Source organism: Octopus sinensis, linkage group LG10 (genome assembly GCF_006345805.1).
Source record: "Octopus sinensis linkage group LG10, ASM634580v1, whole genome shotgun sequence".
Lineage (NCBI taxonomy): Eukaryota > Metazoa > Mollusca > Cephalopoda > Octopoda > Octopodidae > Octopus > Octopus sinensis.
Genome location: NC_043006.1, coordinates 25,647,951 through 25,666,676, shown reverse-complemented (window position 1 = coordinate 25,666,676; position 18,726 = coordinate 25,647,951). Strand labels below are relative to the sequence as shown.

The 18,726-nt window shown below is 35.3% G+C and overlaps 1 protein-coding gene across 2 annotated transcripts in view; it reads left to right on the top strand.

The window, feature by feature from the left end:
- Positions 1-18,726, top strand: part of LOC115216771 — an 86,343-nt gene that overhangs the window by 65,239 nt on the left and 2,378 nt on the right. Inside the window, exons 11-18 of one of the 2 annotated variants that reach the window (XM_029786339.2) lie at positions 683-776; positions 1,247-1,371; positions 3,885-4,013; positions 7,915-8,008; positions 10,215-10,327; positions 12,192-12,323; positions 17,053-17,429; positions 17,891-18,597. In XM_029786339.2, the coding sequence (XP_029642199.1) occupies positions 683-776; positions 1,247-1,371; positions 3,885-4,013; positions 7,915-8,008; positions 10,215-10,327; positions 12,192-12,323; positions 17,053-17,366 (1,001 nt within the window). In that variant the 3' untranslated portion in view covers positions 17,367-17,429; positions 17,891-18,597. Of the gene's footprint in view, positions 1-682; positions 777-1,246; positions 1,372-3,884; positions 4,014-7,914; positions 8,009-10,214; positions 10,328-12,191; positions 12,324-17,052; positions 17,430-17,890; positions 18,598-18,726 lie in introns of those variants that run through there. The other variant, XM_036506399.1, reaches the window with a different exon arrangement.

Genomic DNA, 18,726 nt, shown 5'->3' with positions numbered 1-18,726 from the left:
TGAGTGGTACTTAGCAAGATGCATAGAAGATACACACTTTCCAACAAAGGTCGTTTGGGGTGATGAGGCCACATATAAATTAAGTAGCTCAATTAATTTCCAGTTGTAATACTCGAAACCTGAGAATCTAATATTATAGAGAACATCTGTTAACTTACCAGGACATAGTGTATGCTGCAGTTTATTATCAAAAAGATCAATTGGACCGTTCTGTTTTAAAGATAGTGTGACTGGACCTACTTACTTAAACTTGGAGATTTCAGCTGTGAAACAATGTAGCAATAATATGTATTTGTCTCATCCATGTTAACATAGAAAAATGGAGATAATGAGGAACAAAGGTCTACATACATGCCTGTGTGTGTGTATGCATGTTATAAATCTATAAATTATATCGCCATGATAGATTGTTAGCCACTACACACATTTTTTTCTCTCCTTGTTTTTTCTGTATCCCTTTCTGTAGAAGAGCGTAGGCTCGAAACGTAAAAGACTTTTTCTATTCCTGAGCATTATACTAATACATCTGTTTGTTTTCTACACCACCTGTCTTCATCTTTTGTTTTTTCGTAAACTCTCCCTATATAAATTATATATACATATAATGAATTTCTTTAACTAAAGACTGCCAAGATATAATTATTATATTGCTACAAGATTGATATTCTCAATTTATTTCTAGCAAAAGCAAGCTGTCTAGAAAATAAAGTGTACAAACATCCTGGAATTAAGGATCAGTTTATGATATCAACAACAGTTAGTGGAACTGATCATAAGTAAGTAAACAATTTATACATCAGTCATTTTTCATTTCATTTTAATATTTTGTTTAATGATTTACATCCATCTCTTCATGTTAGAATAGATAGAATTGTTTCTGAAAGCAAGGGAAAGGAAAATACATTGCTTGCAAATAATTCAGAGCATAAGATTAATATCAAGCTATCTAACTGGAGAATTTCGAGCTTTCTGATTAGAAAATATCAACCCATCTGACTGGAAAATAACAAACTGTCTGATTTGAAAATGTTAAATCAGTTAACTCTACAAAATTTTCATTAACTAAATAAATATTGATTTCTTTTCATTAATCATATGAAAGAACATTGTAAAATGTGAATTATTGTCAACTAAATCAACCCAAGTATATTAATAGTGTTTGCTTAGCTCTGGAAATAAAAATCAGTGAATTTCTGTAGAATTTGTTATAAAAATATGATATAACTGAATATCTTTAATATTTCAGATTGTCAGATTATTGCTATTTCACTCTTCAGGCAGATGAATCTACCTACATTGAATTAGATTTACAGCAACTTGATATTAACAGCTCATGTCTACCAACTTATCTTGACATGACAATAAATAATCGTGAGTTGCTTTTATATACTTTTATTCTTTTAGTGACTTTGGTGATTAGAATGTAATCATGCCACAACACTACCTTCAATGGCTTTTGTTGATCATATCAACTCAGAGCTTTTGTACTCTGGTATATAATTTATTATCTATTTTACTCAAACTTCTAAGTTTCAGAGTAGAAAGAAATACGACTTAAATATTACTGTAGTGATCCTATACAACGGCGCGCGCTCGCGCACCGTCCATTTGTATTTCGCGCGTGCGGGGTTGGTGCTTTCACCACCGGAAGTAGGACCATTTTGCCTACGTGGCAGTTAGCCGAGGCAAGGGGATCGTAGGACGTTGACCACCAGCAGCGACTTGAGACATGGCTATCGAAGGTACAACACGTATATTCTCTCTGTCCGAATTTGATTCTAGCAGCAGTCAGCCTTTTCATAGAAGAAGACGCATATTATCTTCGTCTCTCCCTGACATTTGTTGCCGACATCATCATCTCCCTATTCCGGACGCCATCTTGGCAGTGTTGTTTTGCATTTGAACACTTTCTTATTTTACAGCGATAAAGTTCAGCTCTGACACATCTATACCAAAGGGATACCAGATACACCAATTATCTGTTACCACATAAGAGAATAAAGTAGATATATATTATTTACGTCTGCGTCTTGTTGTTTCTGACTGGTAGAGATCTGGATTTAAAAGCAACGGATAGTGATTGCTTCTCGCACCCCCAAAAGGTCCAGAGAAGATATTCACTGATCGTTACATTACCATCAGATTTTAGAACAGTGTAAACATAAACACATAAGAATACACACATACACGCATGCACACACACACACACACCACACAAACACACACATACACACACACACAAACACACATACACACACACACACACGACAGGCTTCTTTCAGTTTCTGTCTACCAAATCCACTCACAAAGCATTGGTCAACCCAGGGCAATAGTTGAAGGGCCCAAGGTTCACACTGTGGAATTAAACCCAAAATACATATAGTTGTATAGCATATTTTTTAACAATAGATTTTAACCATGAAATTTATATTATTTACAATATCATAACCAATGCTATTATTATCAACATCATCATTATTATTATCATCATTTCTTCCTTTCTCCCATTTTGATAAGTGTTCAAACCATTACTGCCATGAAAAGACAAATATCATGGTCTATCAAGGAGTTGTGACTATGATGAAAGCATTCACATCCCCACTCAAATATGAAGATCCCATCATACATTAAAAACCTGGAAACAATGAAAGCTGAGTAAAACTAAAATGTCTGAGCCAACATTGTAAGAAAACAAACTGCTTTAAAGCTTGCATTGAAAAAAACATTTACATATTCCTTCTTATATGTGGTTATGAAACTAATCCAAAATCATGGAGCTTTTCTTCTATTGAAAAAATTCTGAACAGTAGTGATCCTTACTGAAAATAATATTAAGATGCACCAAATATAAACTGCTGTAGCTGGATATAGTTTAAATTACTTGTAAACAAAATAATCATCATAATTGTTTTGTCTAATCTTTTCTTTCAATGCTGATACATTATAGGAAGACTGTGTTATGTCATTTTTCTGTGTTTTGTATCCATACCCCAATAGATATACATCTTATCTAATGGGAGAAATATCCTTCACCCATTTAACAACACAGAAATTGACACAAACTCTGGTGCAACTCCCACAAGCTTTATGGTATAGAGAAGGAAATATAACAAAGATTTTCAATTTTAAATTAATTTTTCACTTTTAATTTTCAAGTATAATTTTCCTTTGAAAGTACTGCCTGGAAAAGTGATTTTGATATGGAAAATCTGAAAGTATTATTACACCAAGCTAAACTTAATCATTAAGTGGACCCTGACTTGGGTTAATATCCCCTCAGTTCTGGAGCTGGCAGGATTATCCAGAAGTGATGAGAAGAGACCAGATGGTCTTACCCTTTGTACCTGGGCAAAAGATAGGTGCATCATCTGGGATTCCACAGTCTGTGACTCCTTTGCTCCCTCCCACATCCTGGATGCTGTGGTAAATGGGAGGGTCACTGCTTTCATAGCCAAACGGACCAAAATCCTTAAGTATTGGGACCTGTCAGTGAACCATTTCTCCCAGCCTGTGGTGTTTGAGATGTTTGGAGGGGCATGGCCACTAACAGAAAAGTTATTGTTATCATTTGTGGCTCACCTTACTGAGGTGTCAGGTGATGCCTGTGAGAGTACTTGGCTGTTCCAGCATCTTAGCCTCATCATCGCCCATAGTAATGCTGCAAGTATGTTAGCTTGCTTCAGTAGGTTCTGTTGAACTTTGTGGTGCATGACCAACTGAGGTACAAGCTGTTCAATTGAATTGAATTCCCTTTTTTTCTTTCCTTGTTCCTATTTTTCCATTTTTTCTCTTAGTTTTGGATTTATATTTTTAATGTGGTTTTGTATCATATATATATATATATATATATATATCATATACATACATGTTATATTCTTTTGTAGAATCTTTCCCATCTAAAATTGGTTATCTTAATCACCAAGCCTCAATCCGAGCAAAAAGCTTTAACATTCAATACCTCAAGATAACTCGCTGTAAATTTCTTATAACTTTTTCTATTAAAACTGCTGCAAGTAAGTTGCCTGTTTTTATTCTTTATGTTTAACATATTGATTTCTGCTTGTTTTTAAAAGTGAGCATATTTAACTAAAAAAAATTCTAGTATATGCAATGTGTGTGTGTGTGTGTGTGTGTGTGTGTGTGTGTGTGTGTGTGTGTGTGTGTGTGTGTGTGTGTGTGTGTATTACTAGTTTCACTCACTGGACTGCAGTTATGCAGAGGAAGTACTTCCAAGGTATCAAGTGATCAAATAATCACATCAACCACTGTACATATTTTAGTCTGGTACTTTTTTTACCAACCAGTCTGTCAAACAACTGAATCATGGGAGATAAAAGGACTTCACATTAATATCAGCACCATGTTTTAAGACTTGTGTAAACGTAAACAAAGACATACATGCACACAGAGATGTGTGTGTGTGTGTGTGTGTGTGTGTGTGTGTGTGTGTGTGTGTGTGTGTGTGTGTGTGTGTGTGCACGTGTGTGTGCGTGTGTGTGTGTGCTGCAGAAACTTTGCCGAAACATGATTGGAGTCTGGTACAACTCTCCAGCTTGCCAACTCCTTTCAAACTGTCATACATATATATATATACACACACACACACATATATATATATGTGTATATATATATATATATATATATATATATATGTGCATATATAAATGTGCATATATATATATATATATATATATGCATATATATGTATATAATGTATATATATGTATGTGTGTGTGTATAAAAGCAAATAAGTAACAGAGATGTCCAGGTATTAGTGCATTACAACCGTTTCAAGCTTCATTCAATTGATCAATGCAAGCATTACATCAATCTGAAGTACTCTGCTCTCCTCAGCTGCATAAGACCATTTTTTTTTTTTTTTTCAACATACAGGATACTCCATTATAATTTTTTAGCAAATTTTTCATCAGAACTAGAGAATAAAAGAATTACAATGCTTACTGCTATTATTGTAGCAGACTGAACTTTGGGAGAGAATACTTAAAGCCTGCTATAATTTTGAGTGACAGAAGAAAATAATGATGGGAGTCAAGAAAGAGTAGTGGTGATGTAGCTACATTCATCTTTATCCTTATCACAATTAAAAGATCCAATGTAACAAGTGTTCTACATCCCTTTAGAATTAAATGCCATTGTGAATTTGACAGTTAAATTCTTGCTGCTGGTGATAAATCAATTAATGTCAGATACTATTACACACACCCACACACCGCACTTATTTTACTGTGACTATAAATTTGCCATGTCTACATAAAAGAACATGCCTCTGAAAATGCTAACAAGATAATGGTATATAGGAGATAACCAGAAAGAGGAAGGGCAGGAATGACAAGCTATATTATGATTATCAATTAAAAGGGGCTTAAAATAGATAACAAAGGAGGTCACAAATCTGTCTCAGTCAAACTCTCAGCTTTGACTAGTTTGAAATATTTTCAAGAGAAAGTTTACGATTCTGGTTGTAGATAAAGAAGACTGTGGGAACAAATTTAGCAATTTTTGGCAAAAAATGTACCCTTTTACCAAGTTATAACAAAAAGTTAGTGAAATATTTAAAATGTTTACAGTTGGATAGATAGACAAATATAACAAAATAATTTGATAAAAAATGTGAATTTTTAATTATTTTCTGAGATTTTACAAAAACAACAAAAATATTTTCTAAGTGTGTATTAAGGGTACAGGGAGAAAAATATATATCCAAATTTTGCAAAATTTATATATTATTATTGACATATTATTATATTTTATATATTAAATCATTAAATTTACAAAGAGATTTAAGGACCAAGTAAGGGAAGAAGGATAAATAAACCAGTCTAAGCCCTAAAAAAAGGGACCACTTTTATATGAAATAGAAACCTCATAATGCTTCATCCTAGCATACTGTTAAGGTGGCCATGATAAAACTATTCAACATTGAACCCATGATTAAATTCAGATTTCATCCGAGAAGGGGCACACATGTTCTATTGACTGAAAACCAAAGATTAAGTGCTAAAAAAGATAAGCAATTCTATAACAGACAAACTTATTTAAAAGAATCTTGGAAAAATTTAATTATATAAAAATTTTCACCATTACAAAAAATTTTAAAGGATATAAGATGGTATAAAAATACCAGATATATATACATGAAAATATCATATACATGAAAATATCATATACAAATATATATATAAAAGAGATATATATTATAACTATAAAATGTAGATACAAATGAATAAATATAAATACCATATTGTATTATAATATACCAGGATTAACAACAGAGAGAACTTACAAACCTCTTCACAATCTATAGAAGTTACCAGTATATACGAGGGTAAATGGGTATACAAAATACAAAACATAATATAATATAATATAATATAAAAGAATAAAAGGAAGAAATATTTACATAAAATTTCAATAAAGGATTTATAGAATGAAAAATTAGACATAAAGATAAAAATTTTATATTGTGAAAATCCATAAAATACATACTGGATATAAAAAAGAGGAATCAGATAAAAAAAAGAATAAGTTGAGGTATTCTTAACAAAAGCAAATTAAAAAATAAATAAAGATAAGGATACTTAGGCACAGGAGTGGCTGTGTGGTAAGTAGCTTGCTTATCAACCACATGGTGCATGGCATCATGGGCAAGTGTCTTTTACTTTAGCCTCGGGCCGACCAAAGACTTGTGAGTGGATTTGGTGGACAGACGGAAACTGGAAGAAGCCTGTCGTATATATATATATATGTATATATATATATATATATATATTATATATATATATATATATATATATATATAATATATATATATATATATATATATGTGTGTGTGTGTGTGTGTATATATGTTTGTGTGTCTGTGTTTGTCCCCCCACCATTGCTTGACAACCGATGGTGGTGTGTTTACATCCCTGTAACTTGGCAGTTCTTAGCGTAACTTAGCAAAAGAGACCAATAGAATAAGTATCAGTCTTACAAAGAATACTAGGGTCAGTTTGTTCGACTAAAGGCAGTGCTCCAGCATGGCCGCAGTCAAATGACTGAAACAAATAAAAGAATAAAAGAATATATATATATATGCTTTCAAAATGTAACCTCGTGTGTACCGTTGGTGATTTTTTTCCTCTGTCTTCCCTTCTCTGGATCTTTCCTTCTCCTATGTTTCCGACGAAGAGCTCTGCTCGAAACGTTAAACCCACCTTCTTTCCTTCTTTCCTGAGCATCCAATGATACTATATTTGTTCCACGTCCTCGCGTTGTTGTGTTTTTTTGTGCTTTCTTATTTGGATTAACTTTATATATATATATATATATATATATATATATATATATATATATTTATATTTATATTTATATTTATATATTCCTAACCATATGATTGGGAAACAGGCTTCTTGTGCAGCCATGCCTGCACAAGAAAAAAACAATCCCATAGTTTATAAAGTTGCATTTCCCAGTAATTGTTGCAATTTTGATTACTGACAGTTGTCATTAAGAATAGTTGTAATTTCAACAGTACATATTACCAGACATTCTAATTTGCAAGTTATAATTACTAACACATTATCAATATTGAAACTTCTATCACAGAAAAGGTGTTTCACTAAGCTGTACCTAAACAGAGATAAAATATAGGGAGAAGGTAATGGACTAATGAGTCATTATTTATGTTTCTGTACATCTTCAATATAACATTTTATTCTCAATTAATCTAGCAGTAGGTAATAAGTATTAGACCTTGAAATGTTATTCATGATAGATTTAGTTTCTTATGGAGTTATATAAATCTGCTTTCAGTTTAATAATTTACAGAATCTGAAATTAAATACTGCTTTCTGAAGGAAACAAGATTTGTTGAGTTATTTATCTTTTACCTACCAAAATATTTTACAGTTCCTCCCTGCTTCCTCAACCCTGTTGTTGATGTCATCAGTGGACCAAAAAGATTCCTGAATGTTCCACAGACTGCACCAGTTGACCTTGAAGTGTATGTAATATATTACTTATTAGTACCTGTTCAATAGTCACTAATTAATACTTTTCTTTATTTAAACTTCAATTCCTAGATGAACTTGCCTTTGGCCTCAATGACAGCCTCCAGGTGGCCTTGGAACCAGCCACAAGCCTTGGTCACTATCTCCTGTTTTAGGACCTTGAGGCTCTGGTAATCCACACCCTCAGCTGGATTTGTTGGTCTTTCATTCAACCACACGCCTCACATACAAGTTGGCAGGGTTGCATTCAGGAGAGTTGGGAAGCCAAATGTCAGGTGCTGTGTGATCAAAGTAATTCTCTCTAACAACCCAGCACAGAGTCTTGCCTCCACATATATGGCCTCCCTGCAACTACCCAATCCACTTTGCTCAGAACACAGATGTAGCTATCAATGTTCAACCTGAGGTTCTCTGGGAAGGAGTAGGGTGGCATGACGTTACCTTCACTACTGACGATACCAAAGACCATCATTGTCATTGGAAATTTTGTCTGCATGGCTCTGAGAACATCCTTGGGTGAGACAGCGAGTTACCTGTTGTTCTGGAAGTTGATCTTTTAATCTTGACAGAAATTCTTCTCATCAGAGAAGAACCACGGCATGTCTGGCTCCAGTGGGTGTTTCAACTTGTTGATCAGCTCCTTGGTGTACTTGAGTGCCTTTTCCTGCATTGCCTTGGACAGAAATTGTTCCTTCCTTATCTTGTATGAAAAGTAGCAACCACCTTGATGAGCTTTTTATTTACACCTTCTCCCACTGCAATAGCATGCATTGACTTGCTGAGATCATTGTTGAGGATCTCCTGGATTTCAGTAATGAATTCTGGTGTTCTGATGGCATCAGATTGTCAGTCATGGGTTTTCCTCTCTGCTGTCACTTCATAGTTCCCAGCTATTACGCATCAGTTCTCAGACATGTAGTGAATGCTCTTCAAATTTTCATTTTCAAGTAAGTTAACCAAATGCATTGAGCAGAGACCATAAACTCATGTCTCATCACCAGTGATGACGGCCTGCATGAAGTCTGGGTTGTGGTTTGCCCAGTCAAGTATGTTCTGAGCAATTTCCATGCAGAGTTGCTTCTGCTGCTCTGCCAGCACCTTGGGGGTGAACTTCACCAACAAATCCTCTGCTAAAATGGAATGCACTGATCCTGTGCTTATTCCCACTTCATGAGTAATTTTCTGATTTGTTACATGATGGTCTTCCATGACTATTCACCAAACCTTCTCAGTTGGCTCCTCATTTCAGCTTGTGAATGGCTTGCCTGAGTATACCTCACACTCTACTGAAGAGCAGCTATGTTTGCAGTAGTTGTACCACTCCTTGATCTGAGTTTTGCCCATGGCATCATTGCCAAAGCCTGCTGAATCTTCTGGATGGTTTGAGTTTGAGTATCACCAGGCTTTTAGCAAAACTTGATGCATTCAGTAAAATCAAAAACCCAACAAGGACACACTACACATCTGTATTCTAGGCATGATAGCCTGGAGCTGACACCACCTACCAGCCCAAAAGTTTTCATGCATGTGCAGGAAGGGTGGCATCATCTCCCACCCAAAGGATTTTGCTCATGTGGATTTGTTTTAGCGGGAAAAAATGAAATCGGATACTTTTAAATGCACCTCTTATATGCAGTTTTCAAGTTAAATTATAATATCCATGCACCTGCTTCTTAAGTGTTATAAAATTATTTATTCGATTCCATCTTAATGTTCTTAGCTGATTAGAGAAATATAATTGTAAATCTGCATTAATAATTGTTGGTGTTTATGATAATTACACAAGTCCTCAATTATAAGAAAGTATCACCATTAGCAAAGGTGTTTGGGGAAAGATATATAGGAACCATTTGTTCAATTGCTGTTCACTGACCGTTTTTATCATCATGTTTAATTTAGACTTTATTTCCTCTGCATGAATCAGATAACATACAATTATGAGAAATTCTATGAATCATTCAAAAAGAAAAGTGAAACCAATTTAAATTAGCTAACAACAAGGACAATCATTAACCATCATCACTAACAAAGTTGTCATTAGTTATGACCACTATAATGTTACCAATAATACTACTCACTACTATTTCCCCAACATTATAAAAAAAACACTACCAAAATCAACCATTGATTGATTAATTATAATGTAACTTATACAATAGCTTAAAATTCTCAGTATTTTTCTTTTTGTTTGTTTAACAGGAAAACATGTAAATGGACATTCAAAATTAAACCAATGCATATTTTACAGATTGAGATTATAACAACAATCACAAGTGCAAAGACAACTTATTCCTCTTTCTCATACTACAATGGTAAGGCAACTCAGAAGTCAGGATTAAGATTTTTGAAAAAATTTTTTAGCTTGATAATAATGATTTCTTATATTGGGTCAAGGTAACAAATTTGTTGGGTTGGATCAACACTAAAATGTGTCTGATGCTTCTTTTATCAATCCTGTGAATACTAAAGTGAATTTTGTTTAGATCTAAACTTGAAGACTGAAAATAAATACCACGAGAATTCTGACTCCCACACTCCCCTGTTTCAGCCACTCTGCCTCCTTAAGTTGTAAAAGTTGTCTGTGTGCAGATGCAGAATCTTGCTAGTACTCATTAGATTTTTCTCTTGCCACCTCTTCAATCCAGGACTTCACTACAGTCTCCAGAACCCCCTGGTACACATCCTGGTTCACCTTCAGGCCCACATTAAAGATGTGAGGAATCATGACTGCTGATCTTGCCAAAAACCATGATGTGGATAAGAAACTTGGTTTTCATGAACCTGGGAACATCATGTGGGCTAATCACATGTTATTCTATTTGTGTGTCTTTTTCTGATAAAATGTCATGGTCATCATCATCATCATGTTTTGGGTTTGCTTGCTTTAATTTATACAAACTATACCCAGGTTTCAACTAAACACATCAAAGGACAAGATTTTGCATGTTGAGACGCTAACAGGTGAGGCGCTAATTGAAAGAAACTGATATCTGTGTATTGAAAAAAATCCTTTTATAAAATTTATAGTAACACTGAATGAGTAAGATTGCATTTATCTTTTTAAGATTTACTGAAAATTCAAAATACAGTTACTGGACCTACATACGAGGTAGACCCAGGAAAACCTGGGACGAGGTGGGGAAGCACAACCTTCAAACTTTAGGTCTCACCGAGGAAATGACTAGAGACTGAGACCTATGGAAGTATGCTGTGCGTGAGAAGACCCGGCAGGACAAGTGAGACCATAACCCATGGCCTCTACCTGAGATGTAGCCAGTCCACTTATGCATACCTTTCCTTCTTGGAACACAAAACTCTACTTGTAAAGACCTGTTGAGGCAAGTGAGAATCGAAATCGATCAACATCAATGGCACGTAAGCAAACCATCCGAATGTGGCCGTTGCCAGTGCCGTCCCGACAGGCCTCTGTGCCGGTGGCACGTAAAAAGCACCATCCGATTGTGGCCGTTGCCAGCCCCGTCTGGCATGTAAAAAGCACCCACTACTCTCACGGAGTGGTTGGTGTTAGGAAGGGCATCCAGCTGTAGAAGCATTGCCAGATCAGACTGGGCCTGGTGCAGCCTTCTGGCTTCCCAGACCCCAGTTGAACCGTCCAACCCATGCTAGCATGGAAAGCGGACGCTAAATGATGTTGATGATGATGATGATGATGATGATGAATGCTAGCCAGCTTTGATAACCTCCTCAGATGACTGCAGAATCGGGAACATACATTCTCACACACTAGCTATTCTCACACAACAGCTTTTGTAAAATAAGAACTGTAAAAATGTTAATAAAATCTAAATATCATGATTGATTTTATTTGGGGAGTAGCATGCAACCAGACAAAATATTACGGCTCTCAGCTAACCAAGTCCACAGATCAAAACTACTCATCAATTTGTCTCCAGTACTCAAACTATTTGACCCTTTGCTCTTAAAATATCTATGTACTGCAGTTATATTCTCATTGGGAATAATGTCTGATCAGGTTTTGTTTACTGTGACTCATACACAACGCATCTTAGATGTACGTTTTGCACTCAATGATTTTTGTTTTTTGTTTTTTGTTAAAACCAACTTTATTTTAACATTAATACCTAAAAAGTAAAAATTATTTTTTCAATTGTAAATGAGCAATTCTGATTAAGAAATATATTTATTTATTTTCAGGAAAATCATGGCAACTATTAACGAATAGTAAAATGAACACATCTCAGATCACATTTCCATTAGAGTATATCATAAACCCAAAATACAAAACTTCAAAAGATTTTGGAAATATGATAATTAGCTATAATTCTGGTAAGTTGAATTGGCACCCCTGAAAAATGCAACAAAGATGTTCTGGATTGAATGTTTGCAGCAAAGTAGATTTTACTAAAGGTACCCAAAGTCGGGTAGGGATACTAAACTAAACTGGACAACAGATGAAATGTAATACTCCAAAGCAACAACAGTCTGTGTACCAAGTTTCATTCTCAATACTGTGGTCAACTCAAGGCTGTGGTAGAAGGCATTTGATTCAAATGTCACACAGTGGGGTTGAATCTGAATCAACATAGTTGCAAAGCCGAATGTGGCCGATGCCAGCGCCGCCCTGACTGGCTTCTGTGCCGGTGGCACGTAAAAAGCACCATCCAAGCGTGACCGATGCCAGCGCCGTTTTAACTGGCTTCCGTGCCGGTGGCACGTAAAAAGCACCATCCAAGCGTGACCGATGCCAGACTCCCCTGGCACGTAAAAAGCACCCACTACACTCGCGGAGTGGTTGGCATTAGGAAGGGCATCCAGCTGTAGAAGCACTGCCAGATCAGACTGGAGCCTGGTGCAGCCTCCTGGTTTCCCAGACCCCAGTCAAACCGTCCAACTCATGCTAGCGCAGAAAACGGACATTAAACGGTGATGATGATGATGATGATGATGATAGCCATGCTACACCAATAAACACATATACATGCTCAAGACATACATGTATACACTAATATATATGTATTTAGAATACAAAACAGCAGAAAAGCACAAATTTCATATGATTCATAATTTAATTATACATATTTATATATTTATGATTAATAGTACACAACTTGTGTGTTTTTAATAAACACACAATATGAAAAGTAAACAAAGTGGTTACAGCATAGCTTTATTTGTGCTTATGTAGAGAAAGGTATCAATGTAACTAGCATCATGGTTTGTTAAACTTTCAACAGAAACCACTTCCTCATGTTTTGTCCACAGATAGATGCTGATAGCCATTTATAGTATATACAAACTTGAACATAAATAAATCAAAATGGCTCATTAGCATAAGAGTGCAGTGCTACCAACATGAATTAGCTAATAGTGTACTATACAACAGTTTTTAGGATAATTTGAAATGATTACTAACGCCTACAAAGGAGATATATTCTTCATCTCAAACACACACATACACATGGACACAGGATTCTTGTGAGTATTATGCTAATAATGACAAGGAGAGAAATTCCTCAGAGACTATCACAAGATTGCCTGTTTCCCTTTCTTCTGTAGAGATGAATGGTAGAAACACCTTTGAACTCCTGCGGAATGACTTCCTGTTGCCACATGTTCTGAAAGAGATTGGTGAGCTTCTGTGCCAAGACTGGTCCCCTGCCTTGTATATTTCAGCTGGGATGGAGTCAGAGCCTGATACCTTGCCTTTTGAGAGAAGCTTAATTGCTTTCTGGACCTCTGCTTCTGTTGGAGAATCTGCCAGAGAAGTTATGTCAACTTAGGGCATGCAATGCACGCACACACAGTAGCATGCACACATCCACATTGACAGATATACACAACTACCTATGTATTTATATATATATATACTTCTTCCATCACTCCTGCAGTGCTTAGATTCCATTGGTGAGAAAACTTGTGTTTTTTCATGTTGGAGAGCAGATGATAATCAGATGAGACAAAATCATCTTACTGTCCCAAAAAGGAAGGAGGGATTTGAAAAATCTGTGATGAAAAGGACATGATTTGGACACATACTACTGCAACCAAGATGTAGTTGTTTTCACACAAGACACAGATATACATTTATACATATCACTGAATCCATTTATACATAAAAATTTGTGTACAAAAACTTATCACAGTATCTATAAATACATAATCATGCATATAAAGATACACATAATACTAAATACATGTCACTGCTTTCGCACATACATACACACAACTGTATTCACACATGCAAATGCATATATACATCACAGCAGCCATACACAAAGTGTATCATCAAATTAGTATTGACTCTTAGTTGAACATTTATAAGAGAAAAATGTCCACTTGGATATGATTCTAATCTTTCACAGGTAAACTTTTCTTGAAGAATTTAATATTATTCTTTACATCTAAGGTAACTGACTCAAAATTACAAATAGATTACTAGCTTCAGATTTGAATGCACAAACCATCCACTATATACACAGAGAATCAAATTAGTGTAAAAGTGATATCTTAGAATACCTAACTCAGAGTATCTAATTTGTTTAATCCATTTCCAACAACATTTTTTTTTCCTCTTGAGACACCATCAAATCTTTGTGTTGTCATTGTTGTTACTGTTATGGGAAGGAATTTACATAAATAACAATATATGCATTCTTGCAGCACACATATATTCTGGAAACTACACCCTCCTTCACCAACATTCTAAATCCATTAATGTACAGAGCTGTCTTGTTGCTTTGAATCTTCAGTCAGTACTATTACAACCTTTGCTAAATTTGTCAAGTCTATAACAACAACTGTGAATACATTTAAAACTATTTTGTTGCATCTCCAACTAGAAACCCCATCCCTTTCTACATTTACTTTCTAACCATGTTTTCTCTTCAAATATCATGTGGAAGGTTTAATTAACTGGATGTTGAATGATTGGTAGGGTTGAATTTGGCTGCATGCTGCTTCTCATGTACAACCAAATCAATTTTAGATTTTTGATGAAACTATTTATTTATATATAACATTACAATATAGACAACAGTTATTTGCCAGAGGCTGTATTACCCTAATCCTAACCAGTAGATAATCTAGAATATATGTTGTGTTAGGCTAAGAATTTGCTAGCTACATATTTGTGAGACAAGAGGCAGGAAAGTTATATGTTTGTAATGGACAAATGATTCCTTTTAACCCAGAATCAAGCAGCAACCAAAACACTGTCCTCTCAGGAACCCTTGAAAACTATGCACTGATTGTGCTTCTTCAATTATAGCCATGTTTTGGTGGGAAATAATGGAAATTTCTGCTTGAAATTGTATAATCAAATGATTGCAGCCAAAATACATTGGTTGGCTGAAAAGTTCACAGTCTGATTAAGATGCTCTCATGGAATGAGACCAAACTTGATTTATTTTTCAACATAGTCCCCCTTGCAGTCCACATACTTCTTCCATCACTCCTGCAGTACTTAGATCCCATTGGTGAGAAAACTTGTTATTTTTCATGTTGGAGAGTAGATGATAGTCAGATGAGGCAAAATCAGAAGAGAGGTGGTGATCAAGCAGTTCAAAGCCACAGTCATGCACAGCAGCCACTGAAACCAATGGCTTGTGTACCGGAGTATTGTCCTGATGAAACAAGACTCCTTCCATCAGTTTTCCTCAGCATTTGGTCTTGATAGCCTTTCATAATTGCTTCATAAAGTTGGCATAGTATTCTCCATTGATGGTATGGCTCTTCTGAAGATAGTCAATATATACAATGCCTTTTGCATTCCAAAAACTTGAGGCCGTCACTTTCCTTGCAGATCAGACAACCTTGGCCTTCTTTAGAGCAGGTGAGGAGGGGTGTTTCCACTCCTGGTCTCTGGCTCAAAGTAATGAACCCAACACTCATCCTGGGTTAGGAAATGTTCAAGGAGACTAGCTAGATGTGTGATCAGTCTGGTGCATATTTTCAATCATGTGTCAAAAGACATGGTACCCAGCAAGCAGAAACCTTTATCATGCCAAGTTCATAGTGCCGAATTTTCTCAACTTTCTCACAGGACATGCTAATAGCATTAGCTACTTCATTTATAGTCAATTGTCTGCCATCCAATTCCATGTGGTGAACACAATCAATGCTTTCCTTGATGGAGGCGGCTGCAGGACATCCAGACCTTGTGTCATCTTCAAGACTCTCCATCCACCTCCTAAATTCAATTGCCTATTTTTATAATGTTGATAAAATGCCATCCCTAATGTAGCAAACATATCAACATGAATATCCTTGGGAGCTAAAAAATTTTTCTGCAAGTACTTGATAACATCATGAAGCCAAATTTTGTCCATTTTCAAGAGAAGTTGCTACTAGTTACTTTTGAAGTCTTTGTTTTTAACAGTCAGATATCAGATTACCTGGAAAGACACAATACAGTTATTAATAAGAAGAGTTGAAAATAATACATGCAAGATTTCACAGCTGTAGCACCACTCCTTCATAGTCAGCCTATGAACTTTTCAGCCTACCCTTGTACTACTGGCTAATAATTTGGTTGAGATCACCTGATATTCTGTGGCCTATCCTGTTACTGAGCTACTATGGTTTCAATTGTGGAGGCGCAATGGCCCAGTGGTTAGGGCAGCGGACTCGCAGTCATAGGATCGCGGCTTCAATTCCCAGACCGGGCGTTGTGAATGTTTATTGAGCGAAAACACCTAAAGCTCCACGAGGCTCCAGCAGGGGATGGTGGTGATCTTTGCTGTACTCTTTCACCACAACTTTCTCTCACTCTTACTTCCTGGAGTGCTCAGCCACTTACACGTTAATTTCACGAGCAGGCTGTTCCATTGATTTGGATCAACCGTAACCCTCGTCTTCGTAACCGACGGAGTGCTTCTATCCATGGTTTCAATTCTAAACTCTGCTACAAGTCATCAACTTTATTAAACTTCCCAATTTACTTACTCATAAAATATATTAATTATAAATTTGTACAAGCTTTAACACTTTCAAAATACTGTCAAGTCAATTGCTTCACACTCTTATAACTCTTATATTGTTCATTCAAATTTTTCAGTAGTCCAAGAAGAAACACCTTCAACTACACAAACAGAGCAGTTATCAACAGTAACTTCCATGAATACATGGACAAAGGAAATACCTACTACGAAGCCATATTCAAACAAAAGTATGATGTTACATTGTAAAGAAAAAATAGTTACTGAAACTACAATACCATACTGGATTTACATTACCGTGGCATTTCTGATTCTGATCTGCATTGTGTTAGGATGTTTGTGTTGGATTCTCTACAGAAGAAGGATTTACGTTAATACTGAAAGTTTTATATATAACAAACACCTCCTCAAAAATGAAAACCTTGAAATTTGATTAAAAACTGGGGATATTTTCTTACAAGAGAATTTTTTTATATTTTCATGTGTACAATTTTCTCCTATACTCTCTTTCTCTCTCTTTTACTTGTTTCAGTAATTTGACTGTGGCCATGCTGGAGCACTGCCTTTTAGTCGAGCAAATCGACCCCAGGACTTATTCTTTGTAAGCCTAGTACTTATTCTATCGGTCTCTTTTGCAGAACCGCTAAGTTACGGAGCGTAAACACACCAGCATCGGTTGTCAAGCGATGTTGGGGGGACAAACTCAGACACACAAACATATACACACACATACATATATATATATATATATATATATATATATATATATATATATATATATATACATACATATATATGACGGGCTTCTTTCAGTTTCCGTCTACCAAATCCACTCACAAGGCTGTGGTCAACCCGAGGCTATAGTAGAAGACACTTGCCCAAGGTGCAACGCAGTGAGACTGAACCTGGAACCATGTGGTTGGTAAACAAGCTATTTACCACACAGCCACTCCTACACCTATATAAATATTAAAAAATTTTACACATATTGACCCACACTAATACACACACACCACACACACACTGTATGCAATCACTCAACAAAATTTCTCTGAAATCACATCATACCATTAAATAATGTAGTCCTACATACCCCTAAAAAGGGATGGTCATGAGTAGAATGTCTTTGCTCATGGGCCTGCTCAATCAGGTTTGCCTCGGGCTAAACAATAATAATAATATTAAAATTAATTCCTGACCATGGTCCTATATTTAAAGGTCTCATGTATATTAATTATCCAGCAGTTTGTTATTGATATATGAAACGTTGACACAATTTTTTTATGTTTTAATAAACTCTCAACAGACAATACAACATTTATTTTCAACTTTATTTCAAATGGATCAAATCCCATTTTGATATTTTTATAATTAATTGTTGTAATTAAACAATTTAATTATGAAAAAAACAAAGAGATCTGAGTTATAAATATGATCTATAAGTTAATTTAACTACTTTGAACAAGTCTTATCTTCATGTATTGTATGTAGGGCTAGAGAGCCTATCTGTGGTTATCCTGTTCCGTAATGAACTTAACGAGATGAAAAGAAACATAAGTGAATGCTAACTCCTAGTTGTCCAGTTGGTAAAACCAGTTAATACTCTGCTCTAAAATGAGATATTAATAAAGTGTTAAAATTAATTACATGTTAAACACCATAAATTTATGAACTTTGTTAATAAAAATTAATTCATTATATTTTAATAAATTGTGTGTCTGTATGTGAATGTTAACTTCTAGTTGTCCAGTTGGTAAAACCAGTTAATACTCTGCTCTAAAATGAGATATAAT